Source organism: Gambusia affinis, linkage group LG11 (genome assembly GCF_019740435.1).
Source record: "Gambusia affinis linkage group LG11, SWU_Gaff_1.0, whole genome shotgun sequence".
Classification (NCBI taxonomy): Eukaryota; Metazoa; Chordata; class Actinopteri; order Cyprinodontiformes; family Poeciliidae; genus Gambusia; species Gambusia affinis.
Window position 1 is genome coordinate 19,486,049 of NC_057878.1, and position 25,403 is coordinate 19,511,451.

Here is a 25,403-nt window from a genome sequence, read left to right on the forward strand (position 1 = left end):
ATATTGGGAAACTGAGCAGCTTCCAAACCAAATTCCTTTGAGATTTGAAGCTAATAAACTGGGACATGGCCTGATATGACACATACTGTAATAGTTCTTATGTGCTTGACACATTTTTGTGATTTTGTTTGCATTTTACAAGAAATTGTGTTGTACATTTGAAAGACATCTGGTTTTTACAAGCTACATCACAATCTGTTGTGTAAACTGTTTGCCTGAACACTCTGGGAAAGTTGCTGAGATTGTACCTGTAGCTGTCTTTTATTGTATGTGAACAGCTGCCAGTGTTACACACATGGATGAGTCCAGATAAATAAAAACCTAATGTGCCGATGACTACCTTATCTGTTAGACCTGCAGGAGCCTTTCGTGATTCAAAATACTTTCTGTGTGAACCTTCCTGGAATATTCAATGTATTGATCCAGCAGGAGTTTCCAAGTAACACCAGCTCTAATTTCTCTGCTAAAATTCTTACATATGAGCTCTGCAGCAGATGGGAACCCCTGCTGAATTTGCAGCTGTTGGTTAAGAGGGTAAAAAAAAAAAAGGTTGATTATTTCTGTGCTTGCTGTGTCCCCCTGGTGGTCAGGTAAGGGAACAGTACACATACGCAAATTTACAGCTACAGCCTTTAATTGATATATCATACACATAACTATACTATATTTATACCATAAACAATTATATTACAAACTGCAATTGATCCCAATTGGTCTGCATTGTTACTTAAATAAATTTAGAATTCATTAATTTTACTTGTATGTTGAGACATAGCATGGATTGCAATACAAGGTTGAAACATTTGAACTCTGAAAACATTTTTGTTCAGAGTGTAGATTTCAGATTAAAATAAAATTTCATACTTTTTATTCTGCATACAGCATCATATAGCCACATGGCTATACTATACGTTAGTGTTCAGTTTATCAGTTGTGTTTGACAGATTGACTGCAAGGGTCTTTGGTTGTAGCAGCTCTATTAGTACATTTTTTCTAGCACAACATTACAGTGTTTGCTGCCCTTTTGTGTGTATGAAACAAACCTGGTGGTTCACTGATTTTTAATAGGAAAACCTGCAATCATTTTTAAAATATTTTCAAGATGGGAGTCTGACGTTGCAACCTACTACTAGTTTAGTTTAGTTTTAGTTTAACTTGCTTGTAGATTTTACACTTCAGATTATGATAATTGAGAAAAAAAGGGAAGCACACTGATGAGATTATGAATGTGTAGCTTGCATTAGTATTAATTCTTTTTTACTGGGATTCCTGGATCTGCGGTTGTGCCATACTCACCATATTTGCAGATGAAGGCTTGGCAATTGCTTTGTGAGATCTTCATAGCTTGTTCATTCTTCCTAACCAAACCCTGCATTTAAAAATCTATCTATCTCTGATATCTCTGTTCTTTGATCTTAATTGCACTATTTACTTCCTGCTATTCTCCATCAAACTTCTGATGCCGTCAATAAACAGCTTGATTTATATTATGATTAGATGAAAACCTTGTTCATTTTTTCTTCCACTTCACAATTATCAACTGCTTAGTGTTGGTCCAACATAAAAACCTTGAAATTTGTTGATGAAAGAAGAAAAATGTGGAAAACATACAAGCTTTTTAAAATCTCTAAGGAGAGATTCTTGACATGTTTAACAGGAGTGCTTAACCTCATATTTCATGTGTAAAAGCAACATGAAATAAATCACGTTAATTAACAGTGTTTTTCTATCAGCTTTTATTGTTAACGTGTTTTTTTATAACAGGAAAAAATAAACGGGAACTCACAGGACTTGGCGCCTTGTGAAGCAGATGAGCAAACTACCCTGTCTTCTTGTTGCTTGGTTACTGCCTGTTTGATTTTTCTTGTTTTATTTTTCTCATTGTTCTGTGGCAATTCAAAAGTCACAATTTTAAGCAACCTGATTGAATTTCATGCAAATATGCACATGCATGTACTTATTCATGTATAGTACTTTGTCATGTCTCATTCTTTTCATTTGCTTTTATGTGTTTTCTTCTCTCCCTGTTTGCTCAGCTGTCGGACTCTTAAATAGCCCAACCAAGCCCCCAAGAAAAGATGGTGAACTTTAGGTGTTAAGTGAAATTTCACATTTGATTTGATTTACTTTGAAGTCCCACCTCACCTCTGTCAAGTGTTAATTCACCACAGCATTTTTACTCAACTCATCTGGATGCCTCATCCCTATACATGCTAAATACACATAGCACAACAGTGCTAAATAACAAATTTTATTTAGAATTGGTTGATTTTTACAGTTCATTCAGTAATATTTATTAAATAATCTATGTCCTGTTACACTTTTGTTCAGCAGATGTTCTTTAGAAACTACCAGAGAAACAAACGTTGATTTGACGTCTCACTGCGCTTTTAACAGAGTTATCTCTCCAAGTAGTTTTTTTCTGGTCTCTCTGCAGCATTTTCTTATTCAAGCTGATTGTCCTTCATACTGTCACCACTAAAGAAAGCAGAGGAGGAGACAGAAAGAGGAAAAAAAAGCAGACTCTCAAAGAGCAGTGAGCAGCATCTGTGGAGTTGACTATGTAAAGGGCCGTGGGCGAAACTCAGCGAGCACTACAACTGTATATGGATTGTAAAATAAAAGTCTCTTTAAACATGCAATACGCTGTGTAATAAATATATTTAGCAAGTCTAATAGCGTTAGTGTGTTTTTCAGAAGCAATACTGAGTGAGCTCGAGGCAGAGACTCTGGTTGGATGTTAGGTTCAAGGGAAATGCAATGATCCAAGACCTCAGATGGAGTTTCGCAGTAGGTCTTTAACATTATTATCATTTTTGACGTTGTTTTTGTGGCTTGTTGCTTTTGACTGCATTCATTGCTCAGCCTTTTCAATGCAGTTTTGCAGAGAGATACTTGCACCTGTCTAGTTGTTTGCAAGGAAATGTAAATGCTTTGTCCATTTGATTGCAGTGCTTCTAACCTTGTCAGCAGATTAGACAAAGACAGATGAGACAACAAAAAGTACTTTCCAGTTTTTCTCATCCAAGGATTTTAGGGTTAGTTTGCCAATATCCATAGAAGTGTAAAAGTCCTCTTTTGCACCATATTTTTTTATACAAGCCTAAGTCAGATTGGATTCTGGCTACAATAAATGTTTTAGTAGTTAAAATCTCTTTATGTCGTGGAAAGTGTTTGGAAGCAAATCAGTGCTGCCCCTCAATGTTGAGCCAGAATTTGTAAATAACAACTGGTAAATTGTCATTTAGTTCGCAAATATCTGAAGTTGACATTTGCCTAATGAAGAGTGATAATAATCTGAGAGAGCCAAGGAGAGCACATCCAGATCCCGCTCCAGTTTCCCGCTTTGCGCGGTTAACCTTTGTGGTTCGAATCGGGTTTTTTGAATATGCTGATGAAATTAGCCCTCTGTGATACGTTCAAAGCGGCGTTTGTGAGTCAGGCTCAGCTCCGGGCAGATGGCAGCAGGAGCGCTGCAGAAGGTTTGCTTGATATTCATCAGGAGAGCTGACCTCTGCCATGATGTATTCTAACGTCCAACATACTTCCCTCTGTGTTCCCTTCTGCATAATGAATGGATGCAGAAAGTGAAAAACAGGCATCTCAGTTTCATCTTTGCTTCTCTGCAGTGACTAGTTGCTTGGGTAAAATGGAAAGTGTAGAAAGTGTTGCAGAGTAAATCAATAAAGTTCATGTTGTATGATGAAAAGAAAATACCCTCGATCTCATACTATAAAAGTGTCAATAAACAAGTTTGTTTTCTTTTTTTTTTTTTGGAAATTTGGAGTTGTTAACAGAAAATGTTTGACTTTACGTTGTGATAAAGGCTTAGAATTCAGCTTTTAATCAGAATTGTATAAATACATCTATCAATAAAATCTTTTAAATCCTGGATATAAACTTTCACTAGTAATCTAGTGAAAGTTTATTTACTGTTAAAATCAGCCTTAATCATTCAAACACTGTTACTCGAGTCAAGGTTTTGTCCCTTATGACAATACGTCATAATACTATCAACTTCTATCTAAAAGCCACCAAGATAATGTATTTGTGTGCTTTTAAAACACACAAATATGCAAAGCACATAAAAAAGAAACTAAATTGCAATAAACACAATGATTCATAAAAACTAAAATTTGTCGTATCCACATACTTGATGCGTAAAAGCCAAACATCCTCATTTGTCATGTGTGATGCCGACAATGCCGAACTGACCTTCATTTTACTATGTTTCTTGTTATGCATCACTGTCTCTGATTTTCAGTCAATCAGCACCCAAAAAGCTGCTTTGTTATTAGTTAAAGCTTTTGAAGAGCTAGGTTGTTACAGACAGAGAAGCAATGGGTGCTATATAAACTTTGTGATAAATTCCTGTCAGTCTGAACTATTGCAGACTAACAGGCTGAGAGTAAGTCTTACAGTCTTACTCTCTTGTTAGTGATATTAACTGTCTACATCTTGGCGTTTTGGACTCTGAAGTCTACATAAACTGTTTCATGTTCTGAATGTCAAATCTAAATGTCAAATATTACAAAAAAGTGATTGGCATAAAGGCTGATATCTATAATAATTTTTTTCTCTAGTCCTTGATTTATTGATTTCATGAATGGCCTCACTGTAGACCTGGTGAAATTGATTATAATTGAGGAATGTATTTGTGTATAGTCCCATGTAGGGCAATGTCAAGGAATAAAAGCCTTAAAATGCAAAAACTGATGTAATATATATATTTATGAAACACATATCTATGATATCCATGAAAAATGAAAAACTTGTACAGCACAATAATAAACCTACCAAAATTTACCTACCAACAATGCTGACAAGCCAGGCAAGGAGAGCATTAATGAGACAAACAGCCAAGATAAAGCTATTATCTGTGCGCATTTGGACCTTAAGGCTTGCCATAAGCTATAAATGGGAAACAGCAAACATTGAAGAATGGACTCTGTTCAGATGAGAGTACCAGTGATTTTTTTTTTTTTTTTCTAAAATGCTAATAATCATGAACACTACAATTTCCACAATGATTCTCATAATGATTATTTTGCTTACATTTCTTGTTGCTAAATGAACAACTATTTGATTTTATATTCTTTATTGTATCGCTGATCCCAGAAATAATACAACTCATTATAATGCGCCGATTTGCAAGTATATTGATAGAAGCATTCTTTATTCAATGAATTTCCTCTTTGCCAATCATGCACAGTCTGCTGAACATGTTCTGAGGCTGGCCATAAACATATTCATCTGGTCTTTTTCTGACATTGTTCTCAGGCTGGTACCATGCAAATGTGAATTAAAACTAACCCTGTGATAACAGTAGGAGTTTAAGGCTGTCTTCTCCAAGCAGACAGCAGGCACACACAAGCACAGTGTCCTGCACATGCACACCAGAATGAACCCCGCTGGGCTGTGCCATCACATTTTGCATGGAGCTGTGTTGTTGTCGCTCACTTAGACGCGGGCAAACACACCTGGTACACTGTAAGCATGGACGTGATACCTGTGAGAATGTGTCACCCAGCACTGTTCCCACTGCAGTAGTGGGAACAGTGAAAGGATATGTGCTTTCTTTTTTGTGACTTTGTATGTTTGGGTGGTGCAGAATACATTTGTGTGCACCTCAGTTGATGCAGGATAGATCATATTTTTTGTTTGTATAAAAGAATAGAGAAATTGTTAATTTGTCAATGCTGAAAATTTATATTTGTGTGTGTGAGTGCATGCTTAAAAGTGTGTCGGGGTGTGCAGGGGCGTGTTTGTGTGTGTAAGTGAAGAAGGGGTGAGATAGGACAGGTGCTTTAAACCCCTTTGACTCTTTGTCTCGTCACTAATTGGGTTTAGGGTCTGTATATGCACATGTGTTGGTTTGTGCAGAAGTGTATTCTTGTGTACTCATGGGAAAGCTTTGCCTTTTTTGCAAGCCTATTCTTTGATTACCTGGGTTTCCACCGTACCTCAGAATACACAGAATATTGTCTAAAAGGGGTAAAGAAAAATACTTTCTAGAAATGTTCACAGCATTTGCAAGGATTTTAATCTTTTAAGATAAAAAAAACAACATTGCATGTATGTAATCTTTGACCATTTTTTTTTCAAAAATATTTTGATCATTCCCTTTAATATTCCTGAATCTACCTTGATCATATCTAAAATAAAGTAAAACTACTAAAATAAAAATATCTCGTTAATAAGTTAGAGCTGATATAAATTTCTTTATAAATCTTCCTGAATATAAAATTACTATTCATCCACACAGAGAGATGACAAGTCAGTCATGCTCACACAACCAATTCACTATGAAAACAGTTCACTTTCAACTTTTTGTGCCTAATTTCCATTTTTCAATACATTTAACCTCCAGATGCCATTTTTTTGGCTTATCCCGAGTATTCCTTGAGTACTGTAATACAGAAAAATAAAATTAAAATATTTTAGAAAATATTTTTCTTGTGCTCCTACAATGAGAAATTACTCACTTGTTAGAGAATAGACAAAATCACACCAATTTCAAATAAATCAGTTATTGTAAAGCAGCAGTTCACAAATATTTTAATACAAATTATTTCATATGGAATATTTCAAACAAACTTTACACTCTTAAACTTTACTAATTACCACGATTAGAGTGCCTGGCATTACACAAATGGAATCCTACTCTTATCTTCATTAGATTTACAAACACAGCTAACTTTTTCAAATTAAGCATGCTACATAAAAAAGTTCCAAATTGTAGACCCAGAGAACTTTTGTCCCAGCCTTCCTGTTATTTGCTGAAAACTGGATCTCTCTTACCCTCAAGTTTCAAATTGTTGAGGATAAATCAATGTCCTCTTTAAAATAACTTCTTCCAGTGTGGTTTTTCCCCTGACTTCATTTTAAATGTATCACTGATAATAAAAAGAGCAAAGTATCAATCTTCATTCTGTAACAGCTTCTACAATGAAGAGTGCTGTTGTCCGCACCAGCTAGCAGGAGCTCAAAATAGTTCATTCACGGATCAAAAAAGAAAAATAGTCACAGTTTTGAGCTTCTAGCTGGTCAGTGACCATTCAGGACTGATGAAGCTGAAAATTATGAGATTTTGGTCACCAATCTCATAGTGTTCAAATACGTCTGCCATCCAAAATATACTTATTACAGACTCTGAATGATCATTTTTTTCTGTGAAAACTCACATAAAAATTAGAATATACCTTCTGCATAAAACTTGCTTAAAACAATGATGGTTTTCTCTCACAGTGTACAAATAGTCATGCATTCACCAGCTGGGACCTTGGTCTACAGCTTGAGTGGGAGTTCTTGGCTTAAACAAAGAAGACATAAAAAAATATATTTTAAGGATGATTCTGGTATTGGTGAGATTTTTTTTTGTATCACCATCACAGTCAGTTGTTTTTGTAGCATTTTAGATTCAGCTATGATTTATTCAATGATAATAGTGCTTAGTTTTTTGTTTTGTGATAGTTTTGTTTGGTTAAATTCTGAAAATATTGGAGTTTAATAAAAAATAAATCAGTGGCAAAAATGACTGTATTACATATTGTTTGGGGGTTGATACTTGCATTTATGAAAATGTAAATTTGAATCAACACAAGTTAAGAGTTTCTCCTATAATTTTGCTTATTTTAGGTGGATTAAAAGGACGACTAAACTCATTCTAGATCATTTGTGTCAGGTCCTACTCCAAGGAGGAACATTGCTTGTGGATTCTCTCTAAATTTGCATGCACTTAAGCAAGCTGAATCGTGCTCGCCACCCACTAGTTCTTTTCCACCTGGTGCCCACCTACACCCTCAATAGTGATGCAGAGCTAAGGATAAACACAAATGCAGACACAACAGAATGTGCATGGTGGTCACACTCTTCAGATTAACCTCTATTCACACTGATGAGACCCATTGTCTTAACCTAGAGCTCTCTGCATCCAAGGCACAACACATACACCGCTCTGAAACACTGGTAATTGTGACCTATCTTCTCAGACAGTAACTCTGTTTAGGTTAGGACTCTTTGAGGTCAGAACTCCAGGTCAGTCTGCATCAACCTGAAACAAAAACAAAGGCAATTAATGTCCCAAAGCTCCCGCAAAACAAGGTGTGTGGTTAAAGAAACATGTTCATAAAAGTTGTTCAAAAGTATTTCAACTTAAATTGGCTCTAGCTTTTACAATTTCAAAAATAGCAATCAAGACATTTGAATACTTGGATTGTAATTTATTTGTAACACATCTTAAATGATAATAAAAGGATTGTCACCTGTATTTCAGGAACAAGTCATTTTTGACTTTAACTTTCAAATCCTTCTGCATTTGCATAAAGTGCTTTTTCAGAGTTTATCCACAGATATCACTCTATATTAATCTCACAAAATAAAGAGGATATGAAAAACACCTTCCCTGCACTTGCAGAGATAAATCATTAGGAATTTTGACGTGTTTGAGATCATTATCCCCAGATGGAAGCCACATGAGTCTTTTACACAGGCGTAATGCTTGCTTCCACAGTTTTGCAGCACATATTTTGCTTCTTAAAAATAAATTCTAAAAACCTGGCTTCATATGTGCTAACATGAGAGCAGAGTATAACTACAGCTTTGCAGAGAGGACAGATTCTTTCTTAGTATCTTGTGTAATAAAATGGAATTATTAGTTTCAATCAGTTGGGATTATTAGGTTCAATCAGTCCTACAAACTGCTTTTGAAATCCCAAACTTGACCTTCATCATTTAAGTTAACACTCATTTTGTAATTGCATTATGAATTTAGTCATAAACTCTACAGAGTGATAAGCATCTACTTCAATGTTCTCATTGATGAAATTTAATGGAACGGGGTTGGAAGAGTTAAAGTACACCTAAAGGAGAGAGACATTAATTTCACAGCTTTAAACAAGTCAAAACATCAAGATGCTACAGTGAAACTTTCAACATTTTGTCACATTAAGGGGACAAACCTTTGTGTACAATGTAATAGTGCATATATGTGAAGTGGTGCTAAGGTAAGTCATTGTCTTAAAAAATTATATAAAGTAAAAATCTGAAACTTGGGGTGTGCTTTGGTCCCAAACTCTTTATTCTCATACATAAATGATCTTGATTGTTAATAATTGTCTTCAGAAATTACATAATTAGTAAAAGAAAGTCTACCTTTCTATAATATAATTTCATAGTAATTACAGTTGTTCTGTGATGTTTTTCAGAAGTTTGTTAAGAAAATTATGGAAAAAATTGTTTTTACTTCCCAGTAGCAATTTAAGAGACATATTAACATGCAAAATATCTGTTGTGAATTGTGTTGTGAATGTGAAAGTAGCTAGTAGATAGTAGTAGAAATTGATGGAGATGAACACAGAATGTTGCTTTTCATCTAATCTGACAGAATTGAGTCGTTTTACAAAGCAGTAGAGAAAATGCTGCACTTTCCTTCAGTCTGTGCACATGAAAAAATAAATAAATTACATTCATGTTTGTAACTATAACAAAAAAAAAAATCTGTAAATGTTCAGTGTATGAAAACTATTATGAGGCCATACAAATAAGATCTGGGACCTTTTTTTTGAGAACTAAGAGTTCAGATCTTTCTTTCTGAACAAGCTTTAGGTGGTCATGCTTTTCCTTTACTGTTATATGAAGATTATTACTTCACAAACAAAACAAGTTGTAAATGATGCTCTGATTTAAGGTTTATATGTTCAGGGAACTGAATTCATTTTGAACTCTACTTCTATGGGTAGTAAAAATTTCAACCAATGTCATTTGCTAACTTGTATTTCCAAATAAACATTAAGAAACTATAGAATTTTTGTGTTTGCTTTACTTTGCTATTGTTTCTTCACAATCTTGTAATCATGGAGACAGAAAGACATGGAGGTAAAGGGGCAGGGAGGAAGAGGAGATCAGGTTTCTCGGCAGCTCTGTACCCTAATCCTGGATTTGGAAACGGGATGAGAAGAACATAGGTAAGTACAAACAACAAGCAATTACAGCACTGACATAGAATTGAAAGGTGGGGGGAGAGCAGCTAGACAGGAAACGGGGAATCTCATAGGTTGTGAGAGGGGTTGGTTTGATGTAGGTGGGATATAAATACCTGCAGTAGTCTAGGGCAGAAAAATGCTGAGGGCATGACAGATGCTGACTTCCATTGATCGACGAAGGTTATAACAGACCGGCAGGGCTGCATTGTTTAGCTCTCATTAGAGGAGACTCACATTTCAGCAGGTGTAATAGTGATTTAAAATCGAAAATGAACCATTTTGGTATTCACCTCGTTTGAGGGTAGGGTTCTGCTTAAAACTTTAAAGAGTAACCTCTCGCAGTTTTCTTCCCTCATATTCCCAAGTGTCTCAAGGGAAATGCATGCTTGACTGAGCCAGAGAAAAAAGGACAAGAACAGAAGACCATACTCGAGGTGTAAGACAACTAACGCAGCCAGAAAAAGACAGCAGAACAAGAGAGGCCAAAGAAGACAAGAAGGAATCTCAAGAAAGAAGGCAAGATGACAGATTTTAGGAATGCAATTTAGAGAAGAAAACATCAATGGAAGACAAGACCAAATAAAGTGAGTTATTGTGCTTTAAATGAAAGAAAGCTTTTTAAGAGACAAACAACAGTTAACACTAAGACAGCTAAAGAAAGCCAAAGAAACATGGCGTGTCAGGGATTTGGTGCTGATTCCTTCACCCCGCTGGCAGGCGATTCACCCTTACCAATCCTCATGCACCATGGCTCCACCGGTGACTGTTTACCAGCCACATCCCATGCTCACAGTATGGTTTCTGCAGGTAAATCAAGTCCATAATATTCTTCCTACTTGTTATGCGCTTTCTTTGAGATGATACTTCTATTGTTGGGGTTATCTCTAAATTATTTTTGCTCAATTGATGTCTTTGTCTTTTAAGCTTCTATAATTTTTTAAACAAAAAAAGCCTACAAAAACGCTTCGCAGCAATGCTTTTGAAAGTGTAATTAACATGAACCTTAATCCACATTGTGTTGTTGAGATTCTAAATCCCAGCTGTGGCAGTGAAGGCCAAGAACAATCGCTCTAATCCTTCTCTTCCAGGAAAGATATGAACAATTGATTACCTTAGCATCGACATCCCTTCAGGCATATCTAACTAATCATAACTCTTATCACAGGTACATGCTGGGGTAAAGATAATTTCTTTAAACCTCTGGTTAGATGGCACTTTGTCCGTTAATGCCTATTAAGAAATAATAACCGATAAAATTCTTTATCGTAATAAAGGTTTATTTAATTTATTTGTAAATATTACTTGATTTAATTCTTAAATTATCTATTGGCAATTTAAGACACACATAAGTGTTTAAGTCTAATCAAAACTTATTCCTTCCAGTAAATTTAATGAAACTTTGGGCTCTTTGAAGAATGAGAAACGCTAGGAATGATGCTATTTTCTTTTTATTTTAAATGTATCTAATATGTTACTTTGGCCCAGCAATCTGGGGATAATTGTTTCAATCTTCCCACACTCTTTTTTATGATGGAACATTGTGGAAAAACATTTTAAAGACTCACAAGAGATGGGATGAGATCATACAGAACATGTTCATGTAACAGATGCAAAAAAAGGAACATGTAAAAACACATATATTTCATAAGTAAGACCAGATAGAAAGCCAAAAAATGATACTGTATTTAATCTTTGTTTTCAATGAAATACATTGCCATTAGTACTTTGTGTTGATCTTAACAATGGCATGGAGCATTCATTAGTGCCTGGAGTGAGCTAAAAAAAATCTGCCTGAAGATGAACCATGAATAATTATGTGGTTAGCAAGATCATTTACAGCGACATGCAAATCAGAGCTTTTGATAAAAGCCATCAGCAAAGCGTGTGTCTTGTTTTGTCACCAAATCTGCATTCCTCTCAGTATCATCGCACAGCAGTATAGGCAATGAGTAATAAATCAGTAAAACAGCTCAGAAATCCTTGTAATGCCTATTATTTCTGGATTAGGGTAAACTGTACAACTTATTAAAAACAATTTTCTTCTCTTACCAGACTATTAGGATAGATGTTATAATTATATGTGACTAATAACCCTTTGAATGAAAATGGCTTTAACTTGAATCTGGAGGAAAAACTTAAGTTTTTATGAAGTCACTGTTTGATACATTATTCAATCTTATTCAACATGATATGAAAATGTAAGTTTAATATATAAAATATTTCTAATTGTTTATCAAAGTCTAACATTTCTATTTGTGTTGTAAATTATCAGACATCAGTGACATGGCAACATTTAGTGAATGAGCTGAATGCCTCTGTATTTAGACCATTGTTTTCTGTGTGGGAAATAAAAAAAGGTTTTTTTTTTTTTTTTTTGGTTGTCTGCATCAGTATCGTCAGGATTGTCCCTGGGTCAGACCTCTAAGAGGTCCCACATGCACCTGTCCACTTCCTCTCTTGGGAATGCGCTCAGTAACGCTCCTCCAAGTTTGCATTACCCAGTCGCCCCTTGTCATTACAGCAACCAGCAAGCAACCTACGGCATGATGACAGGTGAGCAAATGAGGTCAAAGAGTTTCAAATTAGTGTTCTTAGTTAGTAAATGATCAAAAACAGGAAAAATGTACGCTGTTATTTCACACCAGTTTTATCCAAATGCAAAAATGGCCAATCTGCTGTACAACTACTCAATTAGAGTAGACATACTGTAAAAAATGCTATGTATCAATTCAGTAGACAGCTAACTCAAATAAGTGTTTGTGTCAGAAGCCATACATTGTAAGATATTAGAAAGTAACTCAGAAAATTATAGCATGATGACCCCCTCTGCACTTCATGGCAAAGATGTTTGAGAAGTCTTGACTCACAAGAAAATGTTCAATTTTACTGCATTTGTTCAGTGCAGAAAAAAAAAAAAACATATTAGTGGCTCAATTATTGGCACAACATAACCATTTATTTGACAAAGGCAGTTTTAAACTTGTACTTTACTTTGTTTAAGTTCATCAGAGTGTCTATGGGTATAAATAATTTGTAAAAAAATTGGCATGATGATAATATGGCACAGCTTCTGCTTAAACATTTTTAAACTTGGAAAAAAAATAATTGAAGTTGATATTGCGTGCTTGTTTTCCCTGTAGCCCAGGAGATGCTTTCTGCTAGTTTATCTCAGACTCGTATCCTGCAGACCTGTGGTGTCCCTCACCCCAACATGGTGAGTGCTGCAAATCCATTACAAGGTAAACAGATCCACACTCTGCACACACTTGCACATTCACTCATTCCCTCGCTTGTAAGCTAATTCTATTAAATTAGGCAGGAAATGTGTTTACTTTGTGATTAGTTTCAAGTTTGCTGTCAGATAAAATTAATTCAGGACTTTATTATCTTTTTTTGAACAATCTGGTGCTGCAGCTGACTAAAACTGACAAATGTCTTCCTAATTCCTTTTAATCCTCTCGGGAGCTGAGGTATTTAGGTATTCAGCAGGGGCAAACGTTTCAGTGCAGGTTTTTACTCTTTCTATTTGTAGAACAATGCTTCATTCAAATTTCTAAAGAATATTTATATATATTTAGAATATAACTTTTCATAATTTGTTAAGCAATAATTTCAGACCTAAAGACGCCTGTTCCCTGAAAACAATTTACATTTGTTGTCAATGTTTTCTGTTGCTTCTGACATTACTTCCTAATGGCTTTAATTATTTGAGGTCTATCTTAGCAACATCCATTGTCTATCTGGAACAATTTGACAGTATTGATCCATTTATGCTGTCAAAGACTGTGCTTAAAGGACATTAAGATGAAATTAAAGAGGCACACCTTCCGTACCACAGGGAGAAAGGAAGACTAATTTGTCACTTCAATGATCTTAGATTTTCTTCTGGCAAGTGAATAAATGGCGAAATCAGGCCACTAAAGATAGACCTGTGTGTAGATTTTGTTGCCTTTAAAGAAAGGCTTTAAAGAAAGGAACAAAATGAAGGTATTTGGATTAATACATGTCAGCACAAAGAGATATTGATTCACATGAAAAGAAATAAGTATTACCATTAGGTGGACTGACAGGCCACATCATAAAGAAATATCAGTAAGGAATGTAATGAGATGTGAATGAAGCGTTAAAGTGGGATCTTGGTGTGGATAGTCACCTCTCATGAATCACAAAAATGTGGCTTTATTCAATTTGCTCAAAGAGATTTATGGCTCAAGAAAGGATATAGAGTTGGTATTGTTGTGACTTGTGAAAAATGTCAGATATAAAAACAAGACCTTTTTGAGCCTCAGATTTGCTTTTTTTTTGTGCATTAGTTATAGAATACTAAGCAGGGTCATTGTTGCACCTTTTGCTGTTCTTTAGAGTCTAGTTTTCTTCTGCCTGTGCTGATGAAGATTCAGGCATGCTGAATCACTGCTGACTCTGTCTGACATCATTCTGAGCTTTCTGCTGTTTGTTCAGCTGAAGAAAAACTCCCAGGAGCATTCTTAGCAGTATGTAGAACGTTGGATTTTCATTCCAGGATGGTCAGGCATTAGTTTAAAAAATATGACAGTGATGTAAAGAAAATGTGAGGTATGTTTGCAAGTATGCTACCATAAAGTCAAAAGCAATGACAGCAGCTTCAGTGTTAATTTATTTTGATGAGGGGTGATAGCTTTTTTATTTTGATAGTGCTAAATTGACTCAATAGTAAATTGATAAACAATCAAGGGGAAAAGGTTGTAATATAAAATCTTCAAGAAAATCTTAATCCCATTAAATTAAATTACACATGGGACTTAGGACATTTTCTAATTATAGCAATTCATTAAAGTGAATTACCAAGACAAATAAAATTATACATTATGGTGAAATATATGGGTTTAAATTGTTCCATTAGTAGTAATTAAATCAGTTGGAAAAACACAATACTGATGGCTGTTAAATGCAAGGGTAATGGAAAATAACGTTGACTATTTCAGATTTTCCTCATGTCAAAATAAGTTTAGAAAATATTTGCAGCTATTTGGTAACTCTGAGCAGACCAACTAGCATAACATTGAGAGCAAATCATTTGTAAATTCTTTCTGGACAAAAGAGTTTAGCTCTTTTTGTCATTTCAGGTATTTGATATTAAAATTTTGGATTTAGAAAGGAGCTTCAGCACCCTTACTCCAATCTTTAAACCCTTATAGCTCAGAAAAAATGTTCTCCATGGTGCACCCAATTTAGATATTTTCCTATTTGCAAGGTAGAACTCTAATGCATATTATGCACTTTTCAGTGAATACACACATGGATCTATGCAGCAATTCTGACTTAAGAGCAAGACTTCAGCCTTAAATTATTCATACACCTGGCAGATATACGTTTGAAATAATATACATTAACCAAAAGGTTTTTACTGGTTGGAAGTATATCTGAAAGGTTTCTACAGCTACCCCTACAGTGCACCATCCTGTCAAGTCAAATATCTTATTACGTCTTTAATGTAGCTGATTGGCAAAACAGATAAAGAAAGAACGAAAGTTAAACCTGACGTAGAGTACACCCAGTTTTTAGAAGGATAACAAATCGGCACTGTTTGATAAGGAACAAAACAAAACAAAATCAAATCTTATTAAAAGAGAACTGTTGTGAATATGCATTCAAGTGTAGCTGTTGCAATGCCTATTTTATGCACTTTTCAATTTTTTTTCTGCTTTTTGGTTTTGCTTAAGGAAAGAACAAATCTCTGGCAAAAAGGCTATCAAGAAGCTTTCATACAGCCAGTGAGTCCACTTGTGTAATGGTGGGAGGGTGGTGGGGAGTGACTGCTGCCCGGTACGTCTGCATAGCACACAAACAACTACCGTGCTCGCTGTAGCATAGCTGTTTCCCCAGGGAACATCACTGGATGCATTAGGTAGAGCCAAGGAAAGGTCCACTTTCTCTTACCAGCTCAGTGTGGGGGGGTAAAAAATACCTTAAGGTGTGTTAAGTAAAAATTTATTTATTTTTATTCTCTAGGGTGAAAAAGAAAAGTTTCTCCCAAGAAAGAAAATAACTATCTTCTTTGTGATGTTGCGCTCTGACTTGAATTTAGTTTCCGTTGAACAATGCAAAGAGCCGGTGAAAGCAACACATTCTCTTTTGTTGAGCTTGTTGAACAGATCCATTCAGTAGGAGCAGTTTCTAAATTTAGAGTTTCAGTCATCATAATGACTAACAAATGCATACTTCTTGAACCTTTTCACATTTTACCAAGTAACAAGCACAACAATTTCATATATTTTCTTTGAAATTTTATATTGCAGATGTGAATAGGGGACAAATGGGGAGTGGTAAGAAAAAAAATGTCTTTAAAATTTATACAAATAAAAATGTCAAATTTCCTTTCACCTTTATTTGATACCTCAGAATAAAATTTATTGTAACTAATTGCCCTCAGAAGTTATGTAACTAGTAAATAATTTAATCACTACGTGGCACAACTAAGTGGAGATTACAAATTGCCTTGATAGGAAACCTATCTGCCTCAGAAACCATCCATCCACAAGTGTTGAAGTTGCAAGGTCATAATGACATTGATCAGGATTAATGGTGATTTGTTAAAGCTGTCTAATATTCAGTTTGGATGTAATATCATAAAATTGTGTGAATAACAGCACAAACAGTACATTTTGAAAATGTCAGTAATATAAACACATTTGTCACGGTACAAAAGCACACCTTCATGAATAGATTATCTATTACATATATCAGATAACACTTTTTAACAATAATTTTACAGGCAGGCATTGTAATGTGATGGCAGCATGCTGTCCAGGCAATATCCTGTCTCTCCCTGAATAGCTGCAGGGTTAGGCTCCTGTGTCTGAACGGAAAGAATTGATAAAGACTTGGGAGGCGACTGTTTTTTACGAGGTGTGTCTGCAGTGCCAGCCAGACATTTACCAAAATCAGTCGGATCTGTTTTTAACTTTGCATTTGAACTTGTGTTTTTGTTTTTTAGGGTTAACTGCACATGAAACAATCTGCATTCATTTTTGATTAAATTATATCTGGATTGTTGTATGGTATAATACATATACATTATTGTAAAATCGTGAACAAAACTTTCTTGTCATGGCAAATATATGCATGTGTGTTAGGCATGTGTGCGTGCGTGCGTGTGCGTGTGTGTGTGTGTGTGTATTTATGTATTTCTTTTTAAATAACTATACTGATCAGTGACGTGCGGTCAGGGGAGGCAGGTGAGGGATGCTAGGATGACAGAAGTAATTGTTACAAAACCGTGCTGATGGTCACAAAGAGTGTGAAATTTTTTCTAGTTGTTAATACACAGTTAACCAAGCATCAAATGCACAATTTTAAACCCTGTGAACATTCAAACTATTCTCACTTTTCATTTTAAAATATCAGTAAACATATTTGCTATATTATCAAGCCAACATGAAAAAAGGGGAACAGAACTACAATAAAATTTGTCTATACATAAATAAAATGGTAGAACAACTGTTTTATAATTGTTCTCATACAATTAGAATTATGCATTTCATAGACAACTGGCCATCATGTTTCTCTCTGAAGCTGAAACAAATCATAGCATCTGATTCCTCCTGCATGACTCTCTGAAAGATGTCTGTCATTAATCTGTCATACATAATTACCAGCAAGAGCCATCACCTCCACTCTGAAGTACTTTATTTTAACAGCCATAGTAAAAATATTTAATAGAAGCAGTGGATTTTCTTTGTTGTATTTCATCAGAATGCAGTTTTAAAAGACAGGTGCAAACAGGGAACTCATCTGTGCATGGTAATCCTGAAGCCAAAGGTGAGTTTTGTTAAATTACCTGTAAACTCCAGCATATTGTGCTAAGTGACAGGGAAAAGAATAGCTATTCAGCACGTCCCCTAAAAAATACATTGAGATTAATTTAGCACTCCTGTCACAGACTACCTTGTTCAGACTCCGCACTCAGTTTTTATCAGTAAATTGAACTGGCTCAGCTGTCACCCAAGTGTGCAGCTTCAAAAAGAGAACCAATTTCGCACAACAAATATCTCCACAAGCACAGCGGTGGGCGCTGATTGTGTGTGTGCCTGGCTGTAGATGCAATAATGATAGCTTAAGTCTACATGCTGTTTCACGAAAAGAAGATGAAGAGGGAGGCGCTAATTAGGTTTAAACCTTCTATTCACTAAAGGGTGGAAATTGTCATTATGAGGTGTTTATCAGCGAAACACATTCAATCAAGCTCATAAAACTGCAATCATTCTTCTCAGAGACTTTGCAAAAGAAACTCAAGTCCTGGTTTCCAATAAAAGACTCTAAACATTTAGAGGACTAATCATTTTTTAGAGACACTGATAAAAACCCCCGCTGTACTGTGCAGACTTCAGAACAATAGTGTAAAACCAGCATCATGGAGTTCAAAGAACACACCAAATAAAACTTAAACCTTTAGGTCTGCATACTAAATTTTGTGTGCAAAATTTTGTATTTTGTACAAATCAATTTCCATTGAAAATCAGCCTAACAACACTGTCCTTATGGTGAAACATAGTGGTGGCAGTATCAGTCTTAGTGCATGTGCTAGTTCAGCATAGACAGGAAAGTTTACCAGAGTCCATAAAATGAAGTAGATAAATACAAGGCGTTGCAGGAGAAAAACCTGTCAGAGGCCATCGAAGTCCGTAGATCAATGTACTCATATTTTAGAATGGCCTAGTTAAAGTTCAAGCCTGCTGTTCAAAGAAACATTTTAAACAGACTGTGCATGACATATTTTTGCAAAATAGAATGAACAAGAACTCAAATATGGCTCGTGGCGTAACAACTTTCAGAAGCTTTCTGCCAGTCTTTGTCGTCTCTAAGTGTCATAGCTTCAACACATCATCTCTTTCTGTCATATTTTCCTCTCTGCAGGCTCTCTGACTCCTTGCATATATAAGTTCCCAGATCATGGACTCAGTAGCAGCTCTTGTGCTTTAAGCCACGGTTTTTCCTCGCTGCCGTCTACACTCCTTTCAGCTGACGAGGTCTCTGGGGGCCCTGGCGGAGAAGTGAAAGGTGACGCACAGCGGAAAGGGATGCGGGAGCAGGAAGAAGCTCCACCTATGGACTCCCCACAGATACGAGAACTGGAAATGTTTGCTAATGACTTCAAAATACGCCGGATCAAACTGGGTGAGTACAACCTACAACAACCTGCAACATATTCGTCTAAATTTTGCTTTGTTTTGTTCTGCTCTGTTTTTATTCTTTCTGGATGTTTTTTTTTTCTTCTTCTTTTCGGCAATCATCTTGCTTCCCCACTGCTGACTGCATTCTGTGAGGCATTGCTGTTTCTATTTTATTTTGACCCCAGGCTACACTCAGACTAATGTAGGCGAGGCTCTTGCCGCAGTGCACGGCTCAGAGTTCAGCCAGACCACGATCTGCCGCTTTGAAAATTTGCAGCTGAGCTTTAAGAACGCCTGCAAACTCAAGGCCATTCTGGCAAAATGGCTTGACGAGGCTGAGCTGGCTGGTGGTGAGTCACACAAATCCACTCCATCATCCCCCATACAGTGTTTATTTACAGTAGGTGTCATCTTTATCCAGTAACATTAAACCTGCACCTTTGATTTGTTGCCATAGTATTTTATATAAGTGGTATTACTAGGATGAGATGCTAAAAAAGTACGTTCTTGTTCCATTTTTACCAGTGTATCATGGCTTTTTTCTGAAGATGAACAAGAAGACATCTGAAATAGAAGCTTAGTTTTCATTTGAGAAAAGGGATTATGCAACATCTCAAAAGTATGATTTCTAAAAAATATATATACAGTACATGGGAAAAGTCTTCACACCCCTCACACTTTTGTTTATGTTGTCATGTTGTGGCAAATATGTTTGGTGTGTTTTAGAGATTTGATGTGATAGATCAACACAAAGTAATTCATATCTATGAAATGGAAGCCAATAATATACTGTTTTCACTTTTTACAAAAAGAAAATATATGCAAAGTATAGATTTAAAATGGCTTTAAATTGTAGCCTTGGTATTGTATTGAAAACATTCTATGGCAAGAATATTATTAGGATTTAAAAAAGAATCCTAGTAAAGATTTTTCTTGTTGAAATCTCAAAGTATCAGCAGAATGTAAATGCCAAGAGATAAACTGAAGTAATCTGTACTGAAACAGTATGTAAGTGTCTAAATATGTTAATAGATAAATCAGGTTTTGAAAAAGGGAAACATAATTTTCAACTTACATGACTATGAAAATAACTGAGTTGAAGCGATAGAATAAATCTTTCTTATGTCGTCAAAAGTTTCTCTTTGGGTTAATGTAATTACAGACTTAAATGTAACGTATTTGTTTCATTCCTGCTGTTGATTGATTTCACATATCATTTATTTATTTTGCAGAACTTAAAAAAGAACAAATATCTGCTGCTATTTGAGAGAGCTAAGTCAACTGACGTTTAATTAATTAATACGTATTCAGTCAAAGTGAGAAGCGACATAATTAATTGAGAAATTTGAACAAAGCTTTGCTTGAATTTTGTAGCATTTGAATGTTTTTCTCAATTATTCATAAGCTTCAATGACAAAATACTCTTTGACTTCCTTGTAGCGTTGTACAGTGATAAAACTGGAATGAATGAGCGGAAGAGGAAAAGGAGAACAACCATCAGGTATACTTTGTGAGGATGATGTAAAACCATCCAATTCACTCAGTGTTTAAGGATTTTGCTTTCTGCTTTTTGTTCCCTGTGTGACTCTGCAGCCTGGGAGCAAAGGAAGCCCTGGAGCGAAGCTTTGTGGAGAAAACTAAGCCATCCTCTCAGGAAATAGCCCGGATAGCCATAGGCCTCCATCTGGAGAAGGAGGTGGTCAGAGTCTGGTTTTGCAACAGACGCCAAAGAGAGAAACGTGTCAAAACAAGCCTCAGCCTGAGCTCCTGCTTGACCAAAATCAGTCCAAACTGTCTCACACAAATAAGTAAAACCCAAAGACCACTTACGTAAACTGAAGTGCTAAAGTGGCTTCTGAGCTAATGCGACGGAGGCTCTTTCATGACCACAACTTTCCTGACAGCTCCAACAGTAAATAAATTCAGAAACATTCAGGAATGGAAAAGCATTTACAAAAACCTTTGTATAAAAACATTCCTTGTGTTTCTTGTATTAACTATGAATGTACTGAAATCTATTAGAAATTAATTCAGTTAAACAGTCCCTTGCAAAAAATATCCATACCTTCATACAACACATTATTCATCGAGAAAAAACACAAAATGGTACCAAATTATGAAGTGAAAGGAAAATGACAAATGATATTCACACTTTTTAACAGATGGCATCAAGTCTGAGTTTTTTATTGTGTGTTTTTTCTCAGCTTTACTGAGGTAATACATTTGAGAACCAACTTTAATTGTTACAGCAGCAAATCTGTTCAGGTATGCCTCCAGTGGCTTTGCACACCTGAAGACAGATTTTTTTATTTATTAATTTATTTTTTTCAGTTGAAGCTCATTTAAAATGAACCACACTGAACCACAGTAAAAGCTAATCACCCAATTTGATTTTCTCTGAAGGCACCGTGCCTTTAAAGATCAGCTGAGTGCCTTTCTGAAAGCTTTAATCTTCCACACTGTCCTTCAGCTTGTGCTTATTTGTTCCAAGAAAAAGTGAAAAAAAAAATATTGATGAAATTTCCATCTATCTCTTTTTTGACATATTTATGCTCTTCATTCGGATGTTTTGTCTTGCCCTATCTTAATCAAACTACTTGAAAAAATGTAGCTGAAATTAAAAAAAACCTCTATAATATATATTTCAATTTTGACAACAACCTATTTATTTGAAAACTAATATATTTCATATGTTTTGCTGTAATTTGTTTTTTGATTGACAATTTAGAGTTAAATATCAAACTTTTAGACAGTATAGAGCTTTTTAGTCTGTTATTTCTGAGATGTTTTGATTTTGGTGTTGCTTTGTGTTGCTTTAACGTGTCATACAATGGGAATCATCAGCCAGCGCTGACCCTGACCCTGTTGGACTGACTGATGTAAAATGTCCAAACTCTGACAGTTTGGACCTTGTATAACTGTAACTACAACTTACATCAAGCGCGAGAAACTGCGGTCTGGAACAGCTTGATATTGATTTATGAGATCGATATATATGTTACATAAAATGTCAGCAAGACTGATAGACAGTTTCTTTATTCTTGCAAAAAATGTCCAGTACTCATTTGGTAAAATGAACAGGCTGTCTGAGTAGTGGATACTGGAATGTAATCTAGGTTCAAACGGTGAATTGAGTTTTATGATGAAATATTTCACCTGTGCCAAGTCTTGTTTTTATGACTCTATTATCAAATCAATGCACACATTAGGGAGACAGAGTGGGGATTCATAAATAAAACCAGCCGACGCCTTAATTCAGGGACAAACTGTTTCCGTTGTGACTTATGTTGGGTTATATAACTCAAGTGCTGCCAGGGGAATTAAATGCGGCAGGGTTATGGACTGCCAATGCAATTCTCAGGGTGTGAAAAGTTAAAGACAAGTTATGCCTTAAAGAGACTTGGTGAAAAGCTTCTTTGGCAAGAGTGAAAGTGCCTTTGTGTTATAGATGCTGGCTCTAGGGGTAGTGTTACAAATTTATAAGTTAGTCCTAAGGTCTCTTTTAACTTTCTATACATGTGAGATTGCGTGAATAGTTAAAATGCAGGAAATTTCAAAGCTAAATTCAACAAATTATTATTACCTGCTTTCTGTCATACCATGTAAATATTTGATGCTATCATGAAGGAAACACATCATAGTTCTCATATATATTGCTTAAGCAACAAAATACTGTTTTCACTAAAGAATGCATGCAATCTTTTGTCAGTGCAAACCATGCTGGTGTCTGTTTTTTTTTTTTTTTTGTTTGTTTTTTTCAGAGTTGTCTGTAAACAACCTCTAAAAGTCAAGTTATTCTGTGGCTGTGCAGTCATGATCAAAACCTTTAAGACAAATGTAGTTGCTCCAGATTTATGGCTTCAGTTTTGCTTAATCGTTTTTCTTTCAATGTTGTATGTTTATGGTACACAGAAGTGGATAATAAACATTTTATCAGTTCAAAAGGTTTTTATTAAGAAATGCATCAAGTTTATACAAAGCATTGCAAAGGTTCTCAGTGGGATTAAGATCTGAATAATGCCCTGGCAAATTCTATATTTGACCTTGAGCCACTCAGTTATCAATTTTTCCCTGGAACATGCTCCACAACCATGCTGGGGAAAACATTGCTCATCACTACTTTCCCCTTGGACGATGTTTCGTTGTAAGTCTTTGTTCGTAGCAATGTTTTTGGGTAAAATTGTAAGTCCATTCCCTTAGAGAAGAGACAATCCCCAGACTAGAATGTGCTCAGGCAATTCACACAGCATGACACAAGATTCATGGTGAGGTTCATAGTTTTAACATTTAACCGGGGCTGGTTAAATGTTTTGTTTTCAGATGTTACAAGAAAACAAAACATTTAACCAGCCCTGGAGTCCAGTCCTGGCGTACATTTTGTGGAATATTATTTTCTTCTTGATTTTTCCTTTGAGTTGAAACTGCACCATTGAGGTCCTGACACCAGCCCAGCACCCAAATGTTTTACCTTAAACAATCACAACACTGCAGAAGAAATGATCACTTACTTGAATCCTTTTTACAATAATAACAGTTGCTCAACTTTCTTGGTTTGCTCTCTGCATTGCAAATAAGGGTTTTGGAATTACTGTAATTGATTCACTTACCAAATAATTGCATTTCACCCTATCTCTCTCCAGTTACATTGCTTGCAAATTCATCTTTAAACTGTCTTTGTAATGGCACCATATGATGGAAATGTTGGTAAAGGCTGGCATATATACAGAAATGAGCCAAAATCATTAGCTTGTCAACATACTTCTAAAAAAAACGTTCTTTGTATATATTAATGTGCAAACTATATTTTGTAGGAATTTAGGCTTACAACAGGGATACATTATAAGTGAGTATTTTTCTCAGCATTTTTCTAATAAGGATGTTGACATGAAACTCACACTAGATGTCAGCAACAACCAAACTACAGTTTTTCTCAGTCGCTGAGTTGGTGCATTTCTCAGAACAGAACTGAAATTCTCAAAACTACTTGTTCAATTTTCAAATCAGTGTCATTGTACACATAAAAAGATAATTTCTTGTTCTTTTCAACAAATTGCAAAGGTTTTGGACATCAGACAGGTTACTACGCTCAGTTCTCTGCTTCTTCCTACATTTTCAATTGCTTTTGTCATGTTGATCAAAATGTATTATACAGGTCTCTGTTGAATTGTCCCAACCTCCACAATATTTAAGCATTATTTCATGCCATGCAAAATGCTAGAGCAAGTTACCATAATATGTCAAGCATATATCTAGATATTTCCATTAGATGTTTTACTTTTTCTAAATCTGGAAAAGTTTCCAGAAAAGCCAATGCCTCACCAGTAATGATCATCACCACAGCTCACTGACTTTAGAGTGACACAGTACAGAGAGCCATTTTAGCCAAAATTAAATAAATAAATATATAGGGAAAATAAGCAGCAGAATATTTGGACAGTTCAAGGTAACACTGGTAGAATAAAGTCTGATGAGATGCATTCAGTTGAACTCTTCAGATGTCCTTTTAAATACCATATTTGGAGAAGAAAATTACCACAAAAACATTTTCTGGAGTAATGTGGGGGTGGTAACATTATTGTTTCTGGCTGTTTTTCCAACATATGGAACTGACATCATGTAATCAAAGGAATGGTGTATATATAAATGTACTGAGGCATTCTGGGTAAGAAGCTGAAACTGAAATAAATGATCCCAAACAAACTCACTTTGTTTCTTGTAAGAACAATACAGCAAAAATACAAGTCAGGAGACTTTACAATCTAACGAGCCATCTTTGAACTCAGTCCAGCTGCAGAAAACTTTAGTCACAAATGTTGTATGACCTTTTAAAAAAAAAAAAATATATATATATATATATATATATATTTAAATATACCAGAGGAAATTGCAATTTTTACAGAACTTCAATTTAATATTTATGCGCATTTTAAAATAAGGAAAAACAAAGCTTTTGCAAAAAGGGGATGGTTATTTCATTCCCTGTGATGTTATTTCTGGAAAATGAAATAATAAAAGTTTTAAAAAAGCAGAAAAATATGTCTAAAAATATAATACTTTTATTGTCATTCTGTTTTGGGAACCCCATAAAGTGATAATGCAATTAAAGAACTAAAAACTATTAACATCTGCAATTTGTTTATGTCTATATCTAAAAACAAAGTTCTTTTTAATCATTTTTAGCCAAAGTTAGAGAAGAGTTTATAGAGTCCAAATGGCTTCAAGCTGCTGAAGCTTAATCTGGGAATCTCTTAAGACTTAATCACTTATG

The 25,403-nt window shown here is 35.3% G+C and overlaps 1 protein-coding gene across 5 annotated transcripts; it reads left to right on the plus strand.

Moving 5' to 3' along the window:
- The first annotated feature begins 8,283 nt into the window (after positions 1 to 8,283).
- pou1f1 (POU class 1 homeobox 1) lies at positions 8,284 to 24,826 on the plus strand. Of its 5 annotated transcripts, none has more exons than XM_044130819.1 (8): positions 8,287 to 10,567; positions 10,701 to 10,790; positions 12,375 to 12,536; positions 13,124 to 13,222; positions 18,879 to 19,139; positions 19,321 to 19,485; positions 20,576 to 20,636; positions 20,729 to 24,826. In XM_044130819.1, exons 2-8 carry the CDS (start codon positions 10,724 to 10,726, stop codon positions 20,967 to 20,969), a joined length of 1,056 nt encoding a protein of 351 aa, XP_043986754.1. In that variant the 5' UTR covers positions 8,287 to 10,567; positions 10,701 to 10,723; the 3' UTR covers positions 20,970 to 24,826. The 5 variants fall into 5 exon arrangements, with proteins under 5 accessions (XP_043986756.1, XP_043986754.1, XP_043986753.1 ...); XM_044130818.1 differs by having other exon boundaries at positions 8,287 to 9,965; positions 10,349 to 10,790; XM_044130817.1 differs by having other exon boundaries at positions 8,287 to 10,790.
- The last annotated feature ends 577 nt before the right edge of the window (positions 24,827 to 25,403 follow it).